The 21,785-nt window shown below is 51.4% G+C and overlaps 1 protein-coding gene across 6 annotated transcripts; it reads left to right on the top strand.

Moving 5' to 3' along the window:
• The first annotated feature begins 1,173 nt into the window (after positions 1 to 1,173).
• On the top strand, positions 1,174 to 21,506 carry KCNIP2 (potassium voltage-gated channel interacting protein 2). 6 transcript variants are annotated; one of them, XM_065923184.1, is made up of 10 exons: positions 1,174 to 1,525; positions 16,649 to 16,744; positions 17,594 to 17,647; positions 18,318 to 18,442; positions 18,810 to 18,879; positions 19,022 to 19,092; positions 19,206 to 19,313; positions 19,517 to 19,621; positions 19,756 to 19,818; positions 20,114 to 21,506. In XM_065923184.1, exons 1-10 carry the CDS (start codon positions 1,453 to 1,455, stop codon positions 20,159 to 20,161), a joined length of 813 nt encoding a protein of 270 aa, XP_065779256.1. In that variant the 5' UTR covers positions 1,174 to 1,452; the 3' UTR covers positions 20,162 to 21,506. The 6 variants fall into 6 exon arrangements, with proteins under 6 accessions (XP_065779256.1, XP_065779259.1, XP_065779254.1 ...); XM_065923187.1 differs by having other exon boundaries at positions 17,549 to 17,647; XM_065923182.1 differs by having other exon boundaries at positions 19,756 to 21,506.
• Positions 21,507 to 21,785: the final 279 nt, after the last annotated feature.

The following is a 21,785-nucleotide window of genomic DNA, read 5'->3' as shown; positions in this document are numbered from 1 at the left end:
ATCCTTCCTTCAGCTACTTGTCCCTTTCTCATGCCTGAACTCTCACCACAATTCCTGCTGGGTTAATTGAATCAAGTGCTTGGAAATTAATCCAATTGAAAAGATTAAATGTGCTGGGGTCACTTCAGCTGAAGCTTTCTGTCTCAGCAGGTTACTCCTCTGGGGGAGCAATTGGTAGGCAGGATTACCTGGGACACTGCCACCGTACCATGAAGACACATCAGACATTGCCCCCCACCAATTCTCATGGCACTTGGGGGGTTCATGGGGTTGGAGCCCAGGAAACATTGTGGGGAACTTAACAACAAGTAGGCTCAGCCATTCAGTCGCCATTACTGGGAGCTGGAGATAGCCCAACCCTATGCCTGCCACTTGCTTCAGAAAAGGAGCTAATCTAAGGGAAGGAGCCTCATAACAAGGACATTGCCCCTCACCTTTGCCTGCATCCCCAGACCCCTTAATTATTTCCCAAATCCTCTGGGAATCAGAGGGAATGTAGGACAGGGCAGGTGACGGAGTAGAGCAGAGCAGAAAAGTTGAAAGAAAAGGAACAAAAGAGCAAGAAAGTCTTGAGAAACTGACCTGGTTCAGTCTTTATTTTCTTTTTCTTCGCAGTTGGCTAGCAGAGGTCATTAGATCATGGAAGAAGGCACCCTGAGAGCAAATAGGACCCAGAGACAGGGTTCTGCAGTGGGTGAGGGTAGGGGTCCTTATGAGAGAAAACTGTAGTCCACTGGCCTGAGATGAGCCTGCCTTAAAGGCTGGTTGACCTTTACATCCCCATTCCCCCTTCAAGCGGGCAGGGCAATGGTGGGGGCCACAGAGACTCACACATCGGCAGAGAACCACAGAGAAAACGGGCTGACAGGGAGCTGGCACAGACACCCCGGCCAATGCTGAGGGTAGGATCAGGAGTGCTGAGAATCGGCCGGGGAATCCTCACAGTGGGGCCTTTCTGGCCCAGCACCCTCCTCCACCCCCAAGACCCGGGGGTTCAGGTTTAGGGGCTAGTGTTGCCAGAGAGCTGGTCTCCTTCCCCGCACTTCTCTGTTCACCCTTTCACCGGGTGCCTCCCCCGAGCTGCAAAGAGGAGGGGGCGGGGGTAGGGGGAACCAATCCCGGCAGCGCCAAAGAGGGGAGGTGGCGGTGACAGCCGCGGGGAGGGGGCGGGAGGAGAGGAGAGGCGGCTCGGCTCCAGCTCCGCGCTCTTCTCCGCTCTGCCTCCGGCTCTGCGCTCACCCACTGCCCAAGCCTGCCGCTCCTGTCCCAGTACCCAAGGTGGGCCCTGGACACCGGAGATCCCCTGGCTCCTCGCCCCAGCCTGTACTCTCCGTACCCCAGCCCCCGAGAGCGCGCTACGCCACCAGGGGGCGCCGTGTGAGCTCCCTATCCCGGCCACCCGGCGCCCCCTCCCACGGCCCAGGTGGGGACGGGAGGGGGGCGCCGGGGGCCATGCGGGGCCAGAGCCGTAAGGAGAGTTTGTCCGATTCAAGAGACCTGGACGGATCCTATGACCAGCTCACGGGTGAGTCGGTGGCTTGGGGGTCGGGGGAGGGGAGGAGGAGGGTAGGTTCCATCTCCCCTAACCCTTAAGCTCCTGTGATCCCTGCCAGGCCCTTACCCACACTCTGACCCATTACCAGGCACCCTCCCAGCAGTTCTGGGCAACAGGACACTGAGGTTCAAAACCTTGGGTCCTGTGGGGGATGGGGATTCAGGGGAGAGCAGGTGGGCAGAGGCAGCAGGTGTGGGAATGCGTGACACAAGGCTAGGAGGGGGTCTAGAGTGGGAGGTGTTACGTGTGTGAGCGCCTGTCATTCTGTGTCTGTGTATATGTGTGTGTGTGCGCCTCCCACAGCTGGTTGCCATGTGCCCTGGGCTTGGTGACAGCCAGAGTTAGTGTGATTGCGTGTGACTCTGCAATTGTATGATCCTGTCAGATGTTTCAGTGAGGTTGTGTAGGACCCAGATTGTACTAATGAAGTTGTTTTGACCATGTATCTCTGTTCTGTGTGCAACTCTGCTTTGGGTGTGTGATTCTGTATGAAATGCCACGTGACTTGCCAGTATGTGTCAGGTTTTCACTTTATGTTGGTATGCCTGTTTGTAAGACTTTGTGACTGTGAACCTCCTGGGACAAGCATGTGTTAAAGTGGGCTGTGTTGTGTTTTGTGATTGTGAGACTGAGTATATTGGTGTTTGATACTGATTGTGTACTTTCATGTGGTGATGTCTGCAGGGGGGCTCTGTGTCTATGACATATCTTACCCTTGCTGCCTCTCTGGCTTCCTGGTGCAAAAAGGGGTCCTTAGTGCACACCACTGCTTCTCCATGTTTTCCACAAACAGCCCAGTGGACCCAAAGAGGGACCCACATCCATCTCCCCAGCCTGGCTTCCAGGAGTGACACCCAGCTCCTGTGGGGAGGCTCTGGTTAATGCTGGGTCAGTGCCCCCACCCAAAGTATTTAGAGATCATTCTTAACAACTGAAGCTCCTTCAGCCCTCAACAGCCCTCCCAAAACTTCACCCAGACCTGGAGGCAAACACACCCTCTTGCTTCCCCTCCAGACCCAGAGATAGAAGCTCTAGGCCTGGGAAGTGCCATGTGGCCTCTTGTAAGTGTCTTCCAAACCGTTTTGCTGCCCAGGCATCCTCTCGCTCCCACACTGGGAAGATATGTGAGGCCAGTACATCTGTGCCTGTGCGTATTCCTGGGTTTGGTAGGCAGATCCATGTGTTTGTGTGGGTGACTGTGTCACCTTGTATACATTTTCCATGTGCGTGTGTTTCTGTCTGTGCAGCCAACCCAAGAACTCCAAGAGAGAACAGGAGGAGGGAGACTGTCTCCCCTGTGTCTGAAGACAAGCTGAGAAGGTGAAGGGAGGCCAACATCCATGCCTGTCTTGATAGGAGTGAGATTAAGACTTGGGGATGCCAAGAGGACTAGGTGTGACTCACCCACCCTGGAGAGGTTCTAGTCCCTAAGCCCAGACTCCCAGAAGAGGGAGCCCTTCCACTCAGGCAGGCCTCAGATGTGACCTAGATGAGCTTCAGACCTGGGTGGATTCCAGAGGTCCAGCTGCCAAGCTCTGCTTTGAATTCTGTTCTCACCAACTCAGGATCCTTGAGAGGAGCAAGTGCCCCAGGGCCCTTATTAGCACCACATCACTCAGTATTTGCTTCTTGCTTTAATTGATTCTTCCGCTTCACTTGGGCTTCCCTGGTAGCTCAGTTGGTGAAGAATCTGACTACAATGCAAGAGACCCAGGTTCGATTCCTGGGTTGGGAAGATCCGCTGGAGCAGGGATAGGCTACCCATTCCAGCATTCTTAGGCTTCCCTTGTGGCTCAGCTGGTGAAGAATCCGCCTGTGATGAGGGAGACCTGGGTTTGATCCCTGGGTTGGGATGATCCCCTGGAGAAGGGAAAGGCTACCCACTCCAGTATTCTGGCCTGGAGAGTTCCATGGACTGTAGAGTCCATGGGGTCGCAAAAAGTCGGACATGACTGAGTGACTTTCACTTTCACTTTCCCCTTAAGTGGAACCATCCCCTCCCCACTTGGCTGTTTGAATCAGAGATTAGGTAGAAGTGGGGAAGCCCTTTTACTGGAAGATGAAGGAATGGAAGTGTGAGTGCCAGTTCTGTTTGACTTTTGCTCTCTGGGCCTCACTTCTCTCATCTGTAAAATGGGAAATACTACTTTCTACCTCCCTATATCCCAAGGGAAATAGAAAGTTCAAAAGTTGACAAGCATCAAGAATTGTGTTCCACGTCAGCATACACACGACTTGGAAAGTGGAAATAAACACTACCAGGAGCTCTCCTTTCTAAGGAGGGCTTATCTTTAACAGGAGATAAATGGGGTTGGGAAGCCAGTATTAAGGCCTTGGGTGTCTGGAGACACTGAAGCCCGAGGGGAAGTCGTTGTCCGCGGTGCTGAAGCACGTGAAAGGCGGAAGTGCAGCACTGCTATTCAGGTTTCCAATGTTACTTGTGCAGGTGGGATTCCTTGGATCGAACCTGGGGGTAATCTTCGATTTCAGTCATCCAAGCCTATCAGGCTGACACGGAGGAGGGGGCGCTAAAATCATACCTCAGGGCATTCTGGGTTGCCCCAGCCGCTTTCCTTACTACCACACCAGGCTCAAAACAAATCTGAGAGACTTGAGGAGAAACCAGTCTGAGTCCCGCCCCGCATTCAGCCCCTCCAGTCTTACCAGCCCATCAGGACCATTTGGCAGTGCGACGAGGTGAGAAAAGGCAGTAATCAGCAGTCGTTCTGTCCAAGCTGGAATCAAGGAAAGATGAAGATGGGAGAGTTGGGACCTGACTGGCCAAGGCCTGAACTCGGTCCCCGTCAGAGATCTTCGGAGTCTCTTCTGTCTGGCCATAAATACTGTTCTGAGATTGGGGTGCCCCCGTGTGGTCTTAGTGAAACCATGCTTGCAGAGCTGATTCCAGATGGGGATGTGGCCAGATTTGGTTCCACGAAGTTCAGAGGTGACTCTCACCTCCTAAATGTAGGATTTTCAGCTAAAAATATGGAATCCCAGTCGGAGGAGTGGGATCCCCGTAAGCTCTGTTAGAAGGTGTTAGTGGGCCCTGGAAGGGTTTACTTTGGTTATAACCAGATAGGGGTGAGTCTATGAAAGGGATCAGGGCCAGGACTTCGGGTAGGGGGGCTTTTCCTCGATGCATTTGGCTGACAATCGGCATATAATGGGAGAGTGTGAACCCGTTGAACCAGGACATAGCGACACAGAACAGTTCTGTGCCAGACTTTTAGAGCCAGAGGCCAGAGATAGTAGGGGCATGTCCCTGCCATCCCTCTGCCACCCCAATACACTGGTCATTTCCTCCTCTTCCCTCCTACTCCCTCGCCCATTGGTCCAGGAAGTATGGAAGTGTGGGAAGTTGCCATGACAACTAAGTCCTCTAACCCTTCCCCTTCTCTGTCAAAAATGAGAAGAGAAGGGGGCGACGTGGCAATAAAAGATTAAGTTTTCGCTCTCTGGATCCTTTTTCAAAAACCATGGGTGCTCCCTTCCCCACCGGAAACTCAGAAAATGTTCCCAGAGAAGGCTCTGAGGGAGGGTCCGTGCTGCCCCTTTCCCGCCCCTCCCCGGTCTGAGAACTTTGGGGGCGGGTGCTTCAGACGATGGGGGCCAGGGTGAGTTCCCCTCTTATGACCTGGAGAGGACAGGAAGCGGAACGCGACTCTACTGCCTGAAACTCTAGTCCTTGTGGGTTCGGCCCTCCCGCGCCGCGCACACGGGGCCCACTCCTTGGGGGCGGAGATCAGAACGCCCCGAGCCTTGGGGGTGGAGCTTGGCCACTGTGCTCTCGGCAGGACCATGAACAGATGCCCCCGCAGGTGCCGGAGCCCGCTGGGGCAGGCAGCGCGATCCCTCTACCAGCTGGTGACTGGGTCACTGTCTCCAGGTATGAGGAAGGGAGGAAGGAAGGGAGGAAGGGGCTGGATCCCTGAAAAAATAAGCGAAGAAGTGAAATAGCCTTACAGAAGTGGGGAGAAAAAGGGTCCCTCGCAAAGATGGAAGGGGCAAGATCCCTCAAAGAAAAGAGTTTAAAGGACAACACTCCCAACAGAAGTGGAGCTTGGGATAGGGTCCCTTAAAGAGAAGGTGGGGGACATAGGAGTCTTCAAAGGGGAAAGGACAAGAGGTATCATGGTTCCTCACAATGGTGGAGGAGGGGGCAAGGCTTCTCATGAGAGCAGAAGTGGCGACCTCAAGCAGGTGGATGTGGGAGATAAAAGGAGGGGGATAGGGATAAAAGGAGGAAGCTTGCAGCAGGCGGGGAAAAGGCAAAACCCTTTACTGAACTGCTTAGTTTAATGGGATCTTAAGATGACTAGGGGCAGTGTGCAGAAAGAAAAAAATCCTGAGGTGGGACTGGACCAACATGAACTCAGCTAGTGAGTTTATGCATGATGGGATGGATAGACTTGTGTGGCATAAAAATTGCATGTCACTGTTTTGTCTATCTCTGGGGGTCTGAATTAAGGGGGTTTGTACATCACTGGGGTTGTGATCACTGGGGCCATGCATCCCTGGGATTACATATCCACCTGGATTCTGTGACACTAAGACTGCACATACTGGAATTCTGTGCTTTAGAGTTGGGTTAAGGGTTCCTGAGTCACAGTAAGTTAGTTGAGTAGACTTCACAAGGTTGTACCTTGGTGTGGGATTTGTGGAATTTATATGGCATGTGGATTGTGGGTATCATATAAATGCACTGCTGAGATTATGCACACTGTGGGTTTCCTTAGAGCTGCCTGGGTAGGGCCCAAAATATCCAGCATCCCCTCACCTGGCCTGGGGAGATCAAAACAACCTAGCCCGTGGCATTCTGGGATCTGTAGTTCTCTGGTTCTCACCACCGTATCCCCTTGAGCCCCTGGAGTATAAGCAGGCCTCTCCTTACCATGTGCTCCCAGAAGGAGGGGCCGTGGGGCTGAGCCAGAGTCATACTTGGATGTCTCTTGGGGAGCATGTGTCCTCCGAGCCCCTGCTTGGGCCTGTCTCAAGTGACAGATGGCTGGAGCCAGGCAGAGCCAGCTCTCAATCATAGCAGGCATGACTTCCAGGCCCTAAAATAGCCCCAAGGCCTAGGGAGGTCATTAATCACCTGATGCAGCTGGGGGCTGCTGTGTTCTATCCTGGCTGAGGATGGAGTGGGGCTAGAGGGCTGAAAGAAGGGTCTTCACTGGCTGGGTCCTTCACTAGGGGAGCAAGGGCAGATGGGAAAGTGGGCCAGTTACCTAGTATGGAAACACAGAAGGCAGTATTTCTCTGGGTTTGAACTTCATAAAGTAAATGACTCAGTGATAGGGGTATTTCTGTGGTGAGATTTGAGAGACCTAAAGAAGAGTTCACCTAATGCTTCAAGATAATTTCCCTTCAGCCCTCACTCTGCCTGAAGAGCTTCCATTAAGACTTCACTCCACTGGATGAAGAGCCAAGTGACAGAGGGATGCCTGGGGAGGACAGACCTGGGCAAGTTTCTCACAAGGCTCAGAGCCTTGAGAGGTCTCTGAGTAGGGGGAAGAGACAGCCTGAAAAGCAACTTGCTCTTTCACTTCTACTAGATCCTCCCACCAGAGGCATGGGTGATTTAGGACTTGGGTCTCTGAAGGGTGTGGGTAAGGGTTAGAGGGAAGAGGAGGGTCCATGGACAGGGCACCTGGCTGAATGGTTGTCCATCTGTCCATCTGTGAATCAGCAGCAGAGAGGAGGGAGATGCTGCTATGCTGCCTCTTTCAATTCAAATGGTCTGGCTTGGCATCGAAGGCTTCATGGAATTTGCCCCCTTTTTGGTCTTATCACTCATAGCTCCCCTAATAGGAACTAAGCTGCAGTCACTCAGGATTCCTTGACCCCCATACATGTTGGAGAGACAGACTGAAGGAGCTGGCAGATCACTGGTTCTGATTCAAGTCTTGGTCGATCTTTTATCATCTGTATTGTCGTGGGAAAGTCACTTCTCTTTGAGCTTCAGTTCCTTCATCTACAAAATGGGTATAGTTCTACTCTAGCTGACCATGTCAGCTGTAATAATAGACCCTACTAGTAGGTCTGTTATGAGAACTAAATGAGATAACATGTGTAAAGTATCAAGAACATAAAGCATGCTCAGTAAATGTTGGGCCCTTTGTTAAGGCAGACTGCTGACCTTTTCGCCATCCTTAAAGAACTAGCGTGTGAGATGAGTGCAATTGTGCAGTAGTTTGAGCATTCTTTGGCATTGCCTTTCTTTGGGACTGGAATGAAAACGGACCCTTTCCAGTTCTGTGGCCACTGCTGAGTTTTCCAAATTTGCTGGTATATTGACTGCAGCACTTTCACAGCATCATCTTTCAGGATTTGAAATAGCTCAACTGGAATTCCATCACCTCCACTAGCTTTGTTCGTAGTGATGCTTCCTAAGGCCCACTTGACTTCACATTCCAGGATGTCTGACTCTAGGTGAGTGATCACACCATCGTCATGATCTGGGTCATGAAGATCTTTTTTGTACAGTTCTTTGTATTCTTGCCCCCTCTACTTAATATCTTCTGCTTCTGTTAGGTCCATACCACTTTTGTCCTTTATTGAGCCTATCTTTGCATGAAATGTTCCCTTGGTGTCTCTAATTTTCTTGAAGAGATCTCTAGTCTTTCCCATTCTTTTGTTTTCCTCTATTTCTTTGCATTGATCGCTGAGGAAGGCTTTCTTATCTCTCCTTGCTGTTCTTTGGAATTCTGCATTCAAATGGGAATATCTTTCCTTTTCTCCTTTGCTTTTCACTTCTCTTCTTTTCACAGCTATTTGTAAGTCCTCCTCAAACAGGCATTTTGCTTTTTTGCATTTATTTTCCATGGGGATGGTGTTGATCCCTGTCTCCTGTACAATGTCACAAACCTCCCTTAAGTCTATTTCTCACTTCCACTGTATAATCAAAAGGGATCTTATTTAGGTCATACCTGAATGGTCTAGTGGTTTTCCCTACTTTTTTCAATTTCAGTCTGAATTTGGCAATAAGGAGTTCATGATCTGAGCCACAGTCAGCTCCTGGTCTTGTTTTTGCTGACTGTATAGAGCTTCTCCATCTTTGACTGCAAAGAATATAATCAATCTGATTTCAGTATTGACCATCTGGTGATGTCCATGTGTAGAGTCTTGTCTTGTGTTGTTGGAAGAGGGTGTTTGCTGTGACCAGCATGTTCTCTTGGCAAAACTCTTAGCCTTTGCCCTGCTTCATTCCATACTCCAAGGCCAAATTTGACTGTTACTCCAGGTGTTTCTTGACTTCCTATTTTTGCATTCCAGTCCCCTATAATGAAAAAGACATCTTTTTAGCGTGTTAGTTGTAAAAGGTCTTGTAGGTCTTCATAGACCCATTCAGCTTCAGCTTCTTCAGCGTTACTAGTTGGGGCATAGGCTTGGATTACCGTGATATTGAATGGTTTGCCTTGGAAACGAACAGAAATCATTCTGTCGTTTTTGAGATTACATCCAAGTACTGCATTTCGGACTGTCTTGTTGACCATGATGGCTACACCATTTCTTCTAAGGGATTCCTGCCCACAGTAGTAGATATAATGGTCATCTGAGCTAAATTCACCCATTCCAGTCCATTTTAGTTCGCTGCAGATGGTGTGATTGCAGCCATAAAATTAAAAGATGCTTACTCCTTGGAAGGAAAGTTATGACCAACCTAGATAGCGTATAAAAAGCAGAGACATTACTTTGCCAGCAAAGGTCCATCTAGTCAAGGCTTTGGTTTTTCCAGTGGTCATGTATGGATGTGAGAGTTGGCCTGTGAAGAAAGCTGAGTGCTGAAGAGTTGATGCTTTTGAACTGTGGTGTTGGAGAAGACTCTTGAGAGTCGCTTGGACTGTGAGGAGATCCAACCAGTCCATCCTAAAGGAGGTCAGTCCTGGGTGTTCTTTGGAAGGACTGATGCTGAAGCTGAAACTCCAGTACTTTGGCCACCTCACTGGAAGAGTTGACTCATTGGAAAAGACCCTGATGCTGGGAGGGATTGGGAGCAGGAGGAGAAGGAGATGACAGAGGATGAGATGGCTGGATGGCATCACGAACTCGATGGACATGAGTTTGAGTAAACTCCAGGAGTTGGTGATGGACAGGGAGGCCTGGCGTGCTGCGATTCATGGGGTCACAAAGAGTCGGATACGACTGAGCGACTGAACTGAAAGAACTAGCTCAAAATATACCCTCTCCAGGTTTTTCCTGGGCTGCCAGTTAGAGCTCATTTCATGGCCTGTTCTTGAACAGATCCTAGTGAACACATGACAAATATTTTTTGAATGAATAGTTGCTTTATAGTTCTGTCAATGACTGTCTCTCCCTGCCCAGGAAGCCAAAACTCTGTTTGGTTCACCTTTGTTGCACAGGCACTGGCTCAGAGCCTGGCATTCAATTTGTATAGGTCCAATATTTTTAATATCTTTGCCCTCTAGGACCTGAGAATCTAATTGAGGAAACAGAATTGATCCAGAAAGACCTGAGTTCAAATTTGCAACATCCTTTCTTAGCTAGGTGACCTTGAGTGAGTTCCTTTACTTCTCTGGACCTCATTTACCTCATCAGTGAAATGGGTACAATACTTTTCATCTGCCTACTTCATGGGGTTGTCATGAGAAGCCATGGAAGTAACAATGTTTGTGGAAATGCTTTATAAATTGTTAAGAGCTATAGAAATGTAAGCAGGAGAATGTCTGTTATTAATAATAGCAGCAAATTATAAAGTTACTCTGTGCTTGGAATTATTCTGACAGATTTACATGTATTAGTTCATTTCAGAGGGCCTCAAAACCACAGGAGGTAGGAAACTGAGGCACACAGAGATTAAGAACTTGCCCAGTTAATTGCAAGTGGCAAATCTAAACTCAAGGAGCCTGGCACCCTCACCCACACTATTTCCTACCATGCTATGCTGCCTCCTTTTACTGTTCCCGCTAATAATATTACAGACACAGGTTCTGAGTTTTGAGGGCCCAACAATGAGTATGGTCGAATTTCAGGTAGCTGGGAGCCTGCTGAGGGCTGGAGGTTCTGAAGAAAAGGGAATTTAAGTTGTCCCTAAAGGACAGGTAAGAATGTAGGACAGGAGAGCAGAGGGTGAGCATTCCAGGCAGAGGGACTAGCAGGAGCAGACGTAAGAAACAGCACCAAGTTTTCTATGTTTGGGGGACAGTGAGTAGGCCAAGCTGGCTCAAAAAAGAGATCTGCTGATGAGAGCAGGGGAAGAGTATTAAATGCCATACATGGATTTTAGAAGGTGAGGAGATACTGAATATTTGCTCATTTTATCTGTAAACCCTTCAAAGGTGTGTAACCTTCAAAGGTGTGAGAAACCAAAAACAGTCCCTGAGTTGACTTCTTCCTGGAGGAAGAAGGGGAGAGGGGCAAGGTCTTGCCCAGTCATTCCCACACCTTCCCAAGGATGTTGGGAGAAGGAAGGGGTAAGATAAATGGTGTGAGATGAAGGCCTGACCCCCAGTGGTGGCCTTGTAGAACTGCAGATCCGTGAACCTCAAATGAAGCAGTAGGGACTACCCCCCATTTCCAAGCTGAATTCAGTCATTCAGTTGTGTCCGACTCTGTGCGACCCCATGGACTGCAGCACGCTAGGCTTCCCTGTCCATCACTAACTCCCGGAGCTTACTCAGACTCATGTCCATCAAGTCAGTGATGCCATCCTCTGTCTTCTTCTCCTCCCGCCTTCTATCTTTCTCAGCATCAGGGTCTTTTCAAATGAGTCAGTTCTTCGCACCAGGCGGCCAAAGCATTGGCATTTCAGCTTCAGCATCAGTCCTTCCAATGAATATTCAGGACTGATTTCCTTTAAGATGGACTGGTTGGATCTTCTTGCAGTCCAAGGGACTCTCAAGAGTCTTCTCCAACACCACAGTTCAAAAGCATCAATTCTTCAGCGCTCAGCTTTCTTTATAGTCCAACTCTCACATCCATACATGACCACTGGAAAAACCATACCTTTGACTAGATGGACCTTTGTTGGCAAAGTAATGGCTCTGCTTTTTAATATGCTGCCTGGGTTGGTCATAACTTTCCTTCCAAGGAGCAAGCATCTTTTAATTTAATGGCTGCAGTCACCATCTGCAGTGATTTTGGAGCCCCCAGAAATAAAGTCTATCGCTGTTTCCATTGTTTCCCCATCTATTTGCCTGAAGTGATGGGTCCAGAAGCTATGATCTTAGTTTTCTAAATGTTGAGTTTTAAACCAACTTTTTTACTCTCAACTTTAACTTTGAGGCTGACACACAGTCATCTCAGAGCTGTTTAGGGAGGGAAGGGTCCCTCTGGGGTTAATCCTCCTAAACTGGGCCTCCTGTGTGGGCAAGCTGTCTATGAAGGGAGCCACTGTACTGTAGTGTAGTTTAGAGTGCAGGCTCAGTCAGGATGGCTGAAAATTGAAGATCTGACACTTACTGATCTTGGAGATTTGCTTAAACTTCTTTTGCCTAGTTTTCCCACCCATAATGTGGAGGTAACAGTGCCTCCTTCATAGGTTTATTGTGCAGATTCAGTGTGATGATGTCACACCGCACATTATCTAGCACATACTGAGTGCTCAGTCCCTCACCAGCTGTGGCAGTAGCCCAGAGGCTGGTGTTTCCTGGCTCCTTGGCTCAACAAGCCTCTCTCCACCTGCTACCACACACCACCGCCTGGAGGGAGACCGGAAGATGGGGGAAGAACTCCAGGACTGCACCCGGGGAGGCTGGGTGGCTCTCTTGGAAGGTTCAGGTTTCCCTCTAACCCTGGGTTTCTCCTGTCAGCTCTGTGAAGATTCCCAAAGAGCAGGCAGGACTTTGGCAGCTCCAGAGTGAGGCCCCTGCCAGAAGGAAGGGAAGAGCACACCCATCCTTTCCTGATTTTCCCAACCCAGGAATCGAACCCAGGTCCCCCACATTGCAGGTGAATTCTTTACCAACTGAGCTATCAAGGAAGCCCTTCCTCTCCCAAGGAGGTTGATTCTCTGGGTCCTAAAGTCAGCTTCAATGAGTCCCCTCCCCAGAGGGTCATGTTAGGGCTAAGCGGCCTTTTTTCCCTGCCCAGGCTATTGGACCTAACCCTCCCTCCCCTGGGCCTCAATTTCCCTGTCTGTGGCCAGGGGGAAGAAGAGTGCTTCCCACCTCTTAGTCTCCATGGCAACCTCGATCAATGTTGGTAGTGTCCTCCTGACTGGAGAGGCCACTGCCTTCTCATCCCTTAAGTTTTCATACAGTTTCATGCAGATACAATTACACAACCACCGCAGACCCATACTCCTAATTATAGGATACATTCATATTACCAGTCTTCAGACCCCCATGTCACAACCCTGCTAAAATATAGATACCTCATACTCTATGCACACTCAAATACTCCAATACACTCACACACACCACAGACACCCAGGTTACATACCCATATACACCACACACATCCCTAAGACAGGTACACAATCGTGTAAACACACAGAGAGACATATATAAGAGGTATACATTCTCTGCACACAAACACAGAACTATACACACATGAAGACACCCAGACACCCATAACATATTCTTACGCATGTACAGTTCCTAGTTTCTCTGTCTTACACACATACACACACACACTCACACACACACACATACACACTGCCTGCCCCTGACTTCTAAGCATAGGTCTTCCCTCTGCTCCTCTTTGGCACAGAGTAGCCACAAGGTGTCTGAGGGAAGCTCCTCAGGGGCAGAGGCAAGTCACTGCTCCTCCTCTGGCCTGGCCTGGGCCGTATCCTTCTCACCAGAAGCTCCGGAGGAGATATCAATCTATAGGCTGAAGTGGTCCCCGCAAAGAGGAAGAGGCTGTGGTTGGGAGGCCTGTGGGGAGGCGGGGTGAGGGGGGAGAGGGAGGAGATCCGGGGAAGGAGCAGGAAGGGAGACTGCAGGCGGTTGGGGAGCCTGAGGGGGAGGAAGCGTGAGTAGGGCGGGCCAGCCTCAGCCTGGGGGGCCATGCCCCAGGCCCACCATGAACCTGGAAGGGCTGGAGATGGTCGCTGTGCTTGTGGTCCTCGCCCTGTTTGTCAAGGTCCTGGAGCAGTTTGGCCTCTTTGAGCCTGTCTCCTTGGAAGGTAACGCAGGTATCTGGGCATGTCTGGTCTGCTGGCTAGAGGGTTGGGGACTTTATGACTAGGGTGGGGGCTGCAGGGGTAAGCAGGTTAGTGATGGGATGGGGTATCTGGGGGAGGGGAAGAGAGAAGGTGGGGGAGTAGGACATCATGGAGAGGTAAAGAGGGGGACTCAAGGGCTGGATCTGGGGAGGAAAGAGAGGGAATCTGGAGGACCGGGTGTCTGAGGGAGGTGAGGAAAGAGGGCGAGGAGGCAGGGCGGTGGTGAGGGGTACAGCATGGGGGGACTGGGACTGGAGATAAGGAGAAATTGGAGGAATGAGGAAAAGTCTGGAGACAGGCAAGGTATCTTGAATAGAGGAAGGAGGTTCTGGGAATCCTGAGATAACACCAGACTTCTGTGGGGGTGGTCCCCTTTTGGGGCCAAGGACCCACAATGGCTCTGAAGATGTGTGACTCCACACCTCCATCCTTGCAGGTTTGGGTCACAGTACATGTGGACTCAGTGTGTGAGAGATACAGGGGTGGTGTGACTGGGTGTTCACATGTGTAAGAAAGGACAACATGTGTGACTACCTGAACCTGTGTATGTGACAGGAATGTGATTGTGTCTGAGTGACAGTGTGTGTAGCTTTATGACATGGCAAAGGTGCCTGAGGGGCACGGAGTGTGTGGCTGAGCCTCTTGGGGTATCTGATTGTGTGTGTGGCTGTTTCAGAGTTCCTGAGAATATGCCAGCTCCATACCCAAGGCAAAGGATGGGATGGGTTCTGGAGGGACAAGAGTTGGGGATACTGTGACTGAAACATTCATAGATCAACTCTGGTAGGAGAGTGAGGGGTGGGTCAGATCAGGGACCCTGCTTCCCAAGACTCCTTGCCTCTCCTAGGTCCTCTCAGGATCTGAGGGCAGAATTGGCTCCAGAGTCTAGACATTGTGAGTGGGAAGTCAGTTCTCCATCTGACCCCAAAGTCAAGTGGAAGAGTGATACTAAATGTAGAGAGGGGAACATGTTCTGCCTTCTCCAGGGATTTTTAGTCTCTCCTTTTTCATACCAAGAACTGTGCAACTTCATAGCATAGCTGTTCCCTAGTTCCATTATGGACAGGACTGCAGGGTAGACACATGGGAGAACTGAAAAGATGTAAAAGGAGCTGAGGTCAAGAAGAAGGCTCATGAGTTGCCTGCTTTAGGGTTCAGTAAGAGCAGAAAAGTCTTAGTCTACCCTCCATCCTCTGCTGCATTTATTGAAGTGGGATGAGGTGCAGGGACTGGTGTTGGATGCATTGGGATTCATTCAGTCCTGAAAAGATGAAGTCAGTCGGGATCTAACTTGCCATCCCCTTTAGACTGTTGGTGCAAGAGGGGGGTGGACATCCAAGGAAATGCAGGCATTCTGTCTGCTGAAGGCACCCCCTTTCTCTCCCCAATTCAGAAGAGCCTAGAGGAGACTGAGTCCTTGAAGCAGGCAGGGGACCAGATGGGGGCATGTGTGAAGATGGGGAGGTTGGGAGAGGCGCGGGAGCCATCCCCCCAGTCCAGAGGCTACTATACCACCGGAGGCCCCCAGCACAATAGGCTTTGGGAAACCAAAGTCTGGGCTAATGGAGTCCTGGGCCAGGGGCCAAACCGCCATCGATCACCCAGCTCACTGCCTCCCTCTCTCCCTCCTCTCCATAGCTCCGGGGGAGAGAGGACAAATGGGAGAGAGAGGAGGTGCCAACTTCAAGCAGTTCCTTCCTGGGAGCAGAGCATCTTCCTGAGGGTGGAGCCTGGCTTGGGAGGCGGGGCTGTAAAGGAGCTGGGGTGTCAACCTACAACTAAACAAAGTTGGGCCCCTCCAGGAATGGACTGAAGCCAACTTCAGTCAGTGTGACAGGTTCAGTGAGCTCTGGCCCTGGAGTCTGGAGGTGGGTGCAGCCAGGAGACAGACAACAGGAACTTGCAGGGTCTCCCTGGAATAAATTAGAGCCACAGGATACACATATAAGTAAGGGGAAGTGAGGAGGACTGTGATCAGTGGACTCTGGATAGTCCTACATGACAACAAAATACTCATCTCCAAAGTCTGTCATTGTCTCAAAGTTTGCTATCATTTCACCTTCAAAGAGTAAGTCATACTGGAAAGGACTGGGAGGGGACATACTTTTAGGGTGGATGAATTAGCTGAGAACTCTATTCTGCTGGCCTGAAGATTCTAGGTGCCTTGAAATGAGGGATTATAGGAAAGAAAGGTGGGTGTGCTCAGGGCAAATGCAGGTTCTGAGGGTAAGGTGCACCTTAGGTATCTGGTGCCATGGGCACCTAGGTTACAATATGATATGAGCATGATGACCATACTGTGACATGATGCCCCAGGGTCATTGTGGGTTCTTTGTGTGGTTTGGTTGATCATGCTGTGTGTAAGATGGCCTATATGGCCTACATGTCTGTCCAGTTTTTCCTGGGTCAGTCACATTTCTGTATGTTTGTATTAAAGAGTAAGTACTAGGTCAAAATAGGTATATCTGTGTGTGTGTGTGTGCATGTGTTGGGAGGCCACTGGGTTTGAGTGAGGTACTGGGTATCAAGCTGTCCCTGTGTGGCATCCATCACTCTGTAATTTATTGTTCTGTGTATACACACCTGTCACTGTATATGTGTGTGTGAGAGAGAGGTGTCCTTGGGTTGGACATCATCCTCAGAGGTCCCGTTATATAGCACTGGAGCCAAGGACACTGGGTCAACAAAGACTGAGGCCAATATGCCACTTTTCCCCACCCCCACCATCTTGCTGTCCCCAGCTGTGTCCCTTTATACAAGGTGCCCGAGCCATCTTGGTGGACCTTCCGTGCCTGTGAAACCCACTGGACCCCCCTAACCTGCCCCAGCTACTCTCTCCACCCCCCATCTTCCCCCAACACCCGCCCCCAGCCGGGGTCGATTTGTGATGATGGGGAGGGTACAGGGAATGGAGGGACAGCGGGGTTAATGTTCCCTCCTGGGGTCTTCTCTCTTCCCAGGCCACACTCCAGGGCCCACTAAAAAAGCGCTGAAGCAGCGGTTCCTCAAGCTGCTGCCATGCTGCGGGCCCCAAGCCCTGCCCTCAGTCAGTGAAAGCAAGTGCCTCTCCTGTGCTTCCGGGGGTGGGGCCCGTGTGTGCCTGGGGTATAAGGAGTGTGAAAGTGCGTGTGGGCGTGACCAACTTGGCAGAGGTGGGCTGGGCGCTGGCTGACCCTGGTGCGAGGGGGCGTGATTACCCAGGGAATGTGTGGGCGTGGTCAGCATGGAGGCGGGGCCTGAGTGTGGGCCATCTGGGCCTGCTAAATGGGCGGGATCTGGATTTTGGGGCGTGGTCAGTGTGACAGGCTGAGGTCTCCCTGATCCTGTGTGTGTGGCCACGGTGGCAGAGGTGGGACCAGGTGGCTGTGAGGGTCTGTGCATGGGGTTGTTGTCTGGCCGCCCTCCCTGCCCTTGGGCATGTTTTGGACTTTGAGAGGTAGGTCACCAGTGCCTTGACTAGATACAAGTGTAAGGGCCGAGTCCACCTTCCTTCAGATACCAGGATACTGGAGTTTTATAGGACCAGCCTGGTCCCCAGTTGAGTGACCTCACTTTGTAGGCCTCAGTTTCCTCATTTGGGCCTTGTCCACCTCACAGGATTATACATACTGCATTTTGCAAGCTATAAAGACCCGGTTTGTAGTCACTACTGGAGAATGTCATTGTGTTTGATTCTGCTGGGTCCCACATGGGGTTAGATTCCGAAAAAGGGCCGGTGTGATATGCGTAAGGTCCGATTTGTGTGTGTCTGTGCTCATTCGTTACGTGTGCCTTTGCGTGCGCGCGGAGATGGGGAGTGTGCATTGTAACAAGCAGGTCTATGAGATGTGCTGTGAGTGTGAGGGGCGAGGTGTGTGCAGTTGGCCGTGTCTTCCGCTTTCTCGGTGACAGTTCGCTCCCTTCAGCATTAGCCGCCCCAGCCTCCCTCCGCCCCCACAGACCCCGCCTGCTGGACCCAGGTGACTTATTCTCCTGGTGGGGGCGGGTGCGGGGAACTTTGGGAGCCTGGGTTGGGGGCATCTGCCTGGGGACTGGATGTTGGGAACTGGGGTGGGGCTGAGATGGGGCCGGGGTGGTGGCGTTCTCTAAGGCACACTAGGGGTGTGGCAGGAGTTGGGCTATGGATGGGGCTTGGCTGGAGCTGGGCGGGGCATGGCTGGGCATGGCTGGGATAGGCGGGGCTTGGCTGGAGGGCTGGGTCTGGGCGGGGCAAGGGTGAGGCTGGGCGGATCTGAGTTTGGTAAGGGATGGCCCAGAGCTCCCACCCTCAGAAGCCCCTTCTCCAACCCAGTTTTCCTGCTCCTGTCCTGGGATGAAGATGGGACTGGGGGCCTTCCCCTCCAACCAGGGATCAAGGGTCCAGGGGCCAGCGCTGACTCAGACCGCTGGCTCTGGGACCAGGCCTGGCCTTGGACTAAGCCCGCTGATTAACTTCGAAGCTGACTTGGTGTCTTCTTTCCTTGCCTTGAAGTCCTTGGCTCTGGATCAGGGGAACTGGCAGGCTGGTCTCCTGCGTCGGAGATGGTGGTGGTGGGGGGGTTGGATAGTTAAGTGATTTTGAAGAGGGGTCATGGGGGACAGGCCTGAGGCGCGGCTGTCCCTCCCCCCCCAACCGCCCCCACCCCGCAGACAGCGTGGAGGATGAGTTTGAGTTGTCCACCGTGTGTCACCGGCCCGAGGGTCTGGAGCAGCTGCAGGAGCAAACCAAATTCACGCGCAAGGAGCTGCAGGTCCTGTACCGGGGTTTCAAAAACGTGAGTGCAAAGATCAGTCTAGCTGGGGAGTGGCGGGGTCTGTGCAGGACTTTTCTTGCTTCCGGGAGGGACAGTGATGGGGAGGGGAAAGGACAGCTCCTAGGTAGGGGTGCCTGCCAGTTTAAGAAGGGAGCCTGTAGGCTGGCCTGTCCGCTCTGTGCTTTTTATTTGTGCGCTTGGGAGATGTCTTCCCTCCAGTAGAAGAGCTACATGGTGAGCCCCCTAGAGACGCAAAGACTTCCCACCTCTCTGGGAGTCTCTGACCACAGAGGGTGGGGTGGGAACGTGGGTGAGACGACGGGCGGTAAGTAGAAGATGGTTTCCTCTCTTCCTTTAGTCTGCTTTCCCTCCCCCACCCTACCCACAGGAATGTCCCAGTGGAATTGTCAATGAGGAAAACTTCAAGCAGATTTACTCCCAGTTCTTTCCTCAAGGAGGTAAGGAGACAAGTCCTTGGGGAGCGGTTCTGGAGGGGTCGGAAATGTCAAGTTGGGAGTTGGCAGAGCCCCACAGAGGTAGGGAGGTAGGAAGTCTGCTCCTGTCTGGAAGCCAAGCTTGCTCACCACACTTATCCTACAGACTCCAGCACATACGCCACTTTTCTCTTCAATGCCTTTGACACCAACCATGATGGCTCAGTCAGTTTTGAGGTGAGCTGGAGGAGGTGGGCCAGGGAAGCATGTTTCCTGGAACTTCAAGGCCAACCCAAACCCAGGTTGAGTGAAAGTATCTGAAGACTCATTTTCCCCTGCCTCCTTTCTAGGACTTTGTGGCTGGTTTGTCGGTGATTCTGCGGGGAACCACAGATGATAGGCTGAACTGGGCCTTCAACCTATATGACCTCAACAAGGATGGCTGTATTACCAAGGAGGTGGGGGGCAACTGATGAGCTGGGGGTGGGGGGTTATATGTGTATGGGGACAGGCACAGGGCCCTGGGGGGGGGGGCGGGAATGTGACCCACATGTGCATCACCAGCAAGGGTTGAGGTCTGCCCCAGGCCCCAGGCCCCAGGCCTTCTAGTTAGGAGGCTGGAGACTCTGAGGAGGGATCCTCTTCTCTCTTGGTCTAACAGGAAATGCTTGATATCATGAAGTCCATCTATGACATGATGGGCAAGTACACGTATCCTGCACTCCGGGAGGAGGCCCCAAGGGAGCACGTGGAGAGCTTCTTCCAGGTGCCTGGGACTGGGCAGGCTGGGTTTTGGAGTGAAAGGAAGGAGGCAAGGTCCCAGCCGGGAGCTTACCCAAGTTCTGCCTGCCTCTCTCCTGTCATCCCTCCTGTTTTCTCTACCTGACTACCTTTTTGCAGAAGATGGACAGGAACAAGGATGGCGTGGTGACTATTGAGGAATTCATTGAGTCTTGTCAAAAGGTACAGGGCCCTGCCCTCTACATTTTCCTGATCTGGACTCAGGGCCTGATTCAATGATGTAGGAGAAAGCTCCTTTGGGCAGAGTACCACCTCCTTAACTACCCCCAATTCTGAATCGTTTTCCTTCATAACGTGGGGAGACCTGACCCTTCCCCACCTCTCTGAGTATCTCCTTCTTCACTGCCTCTCTCTGTCTCTGAACGTCCCTATTTCTGAATCAGTGTTCTTCTCCCTTTCTCTGATAAGCTCTTTTTCTTCCTTTCTCTCCAATCTGCCTCTCCCACCATGGCTACAGGACGAGAACATCATGAGGTCCATGCAACTCTTTGATAATGTCATCTAGCTCCCCAGGAGAGGGGGTCAGTTGCCCTGGGGGGACCATGCTCTAGCCCTAGTCCAGGTGGACCTCACCCTTCTCTTCCCAGGTCTGTCCTCATCCTAGCTCTACCCTGGGGGCTATAGGAACCCAAGAGCCTGGGGATTTAGTGGTCCATACTGCTGGAGCTGAGGAGGGTAGGGAGTGGGCAGAGTGTATCTGTGGGAGTGTTTTCAGCTCCCAACAGCTCCCCCTTCGTGCCTGAAACTCAGTGCCGAGGGTGCCCTGTTATGGGAATTGAGTGGTCCTTCCCCTCCCAACCTCCAACTGAGAAACCACAACACTAGGCAAAATGTCTCCTGCTATGGTGCTTCCCCCATCCCTGATCTCATAAGCATTTCCCCTAAGATTCCCTTATAAAAAGGCTGTTCTGTCCTCGGCACTGACTGGCCTTTCAGGCCAGGGCCTTTGACAGTGCTGTAGGAGGGGGTCAAGAATGTGGAGGGAGTAACCTTGGGCCTAAGCCAGCAGATAGGCCCTAGGAGGCAATTGCCGTAGAGAGCAGAAAACCCTGGGGATTGTCAGTGACAGCATACCAGGCTATAGCTTTGAGCTCTACAGGTCTGCCACCCCAAGCCATCAGAATATGTGTTTCCAGGCTCTTCAGAAAACCTTGGAAATATCCCCAGAAAATTTCCATGTACTCCTCAGTATCCCAGGAGAACCTGGGATCCGGGTTTTGGCAGATCCCTGGAATTTCTTCCTCTTCTTCCTTCCTGTTTGGGTAGTGGTGGTGGCAGTGGGGGGGGAAGATGGGTGGGAGCTGTCTTGACTGATACCTGCCAAAGTTTCGGCCTACCTTCTATGATGGCTGCAACTTAAGTTTTCATTTGTCATTTCCTCTAGACCTGGAGGCATGGAGTAAGTCAGGGACCACCCTGTGGATGCCTTAGGAGAAAAAGGAAGGAAGGAGGCAGACATAGCATTTGAACCCAGTGTGGGGGCATTTTTGAGAATTTTTGATATACCCAGGCTCTATTCCTCCCTCCCCACATAGCCTCCTCATAGCCTACTCAGTTTCCTCTTGCTCTAGTCAATCTACCCAGAGATGCCTCTGAGCACACCTGGAAGGCAGGGACCATAGGATCCAGGTCCCACCTCACTGTCAGCAGCCTGGCCACACTGCTACCCTTTAGTATATCTGCTTGTCCCATTTAGCTCACTTTCCCAGTCAGCTGTGAACTGAGGGGGAGGGCCCCCAAGGAGCCCCCTTCCCCATAAGAACACTGTTGACTACTTTGCATTTTTGGTTCCTCTGTAATTTTTGTAAAATAAAATCACCAGATCCAATAAAACACAATGGCTATGCACAGGTTGCTGTCTCTGCCTTTTTGTCCCTCCTACCCAACACATAAACTCACAACCCCTAACTCAAACAGCCTTTTAGATCCCAAAGACAATGCTTCCTTTCCTAGAGTATGGCCAACCCTTGGCAGGAGATCAAGTCACATGTTCTGGAAGAGCTGGAAACCTCCTGGACCTTAGAGAGGCTCCTGAATCTCTCTTATCCATGGAGGAGACAAGGAAGAGAAAGATGATTGATGTCCCAAAGACTATGCCAAGCCAGCTGTCTTTTGGCTAAACATTCTTT

Source organism: Muntiacus reevesi, chromosome 2, assembly GCF_963930625.1.
Source record: "Muntiacus reevesi chromosome 2, mMunRee1.1, whole genome shotgun sequence".
NCBI classification, from domain to species: Eukaryota; Metazoa; Chordata; class Mammalia; order Artiodactyla; family Cervidae; genus Muntiacus; species Muntiacus reevesi.
The sequence above is the reverse complement of the archived record's forward strand: the minus strand, read 5'-3'. Positions and strand labels throughout refer to the sequence as shown.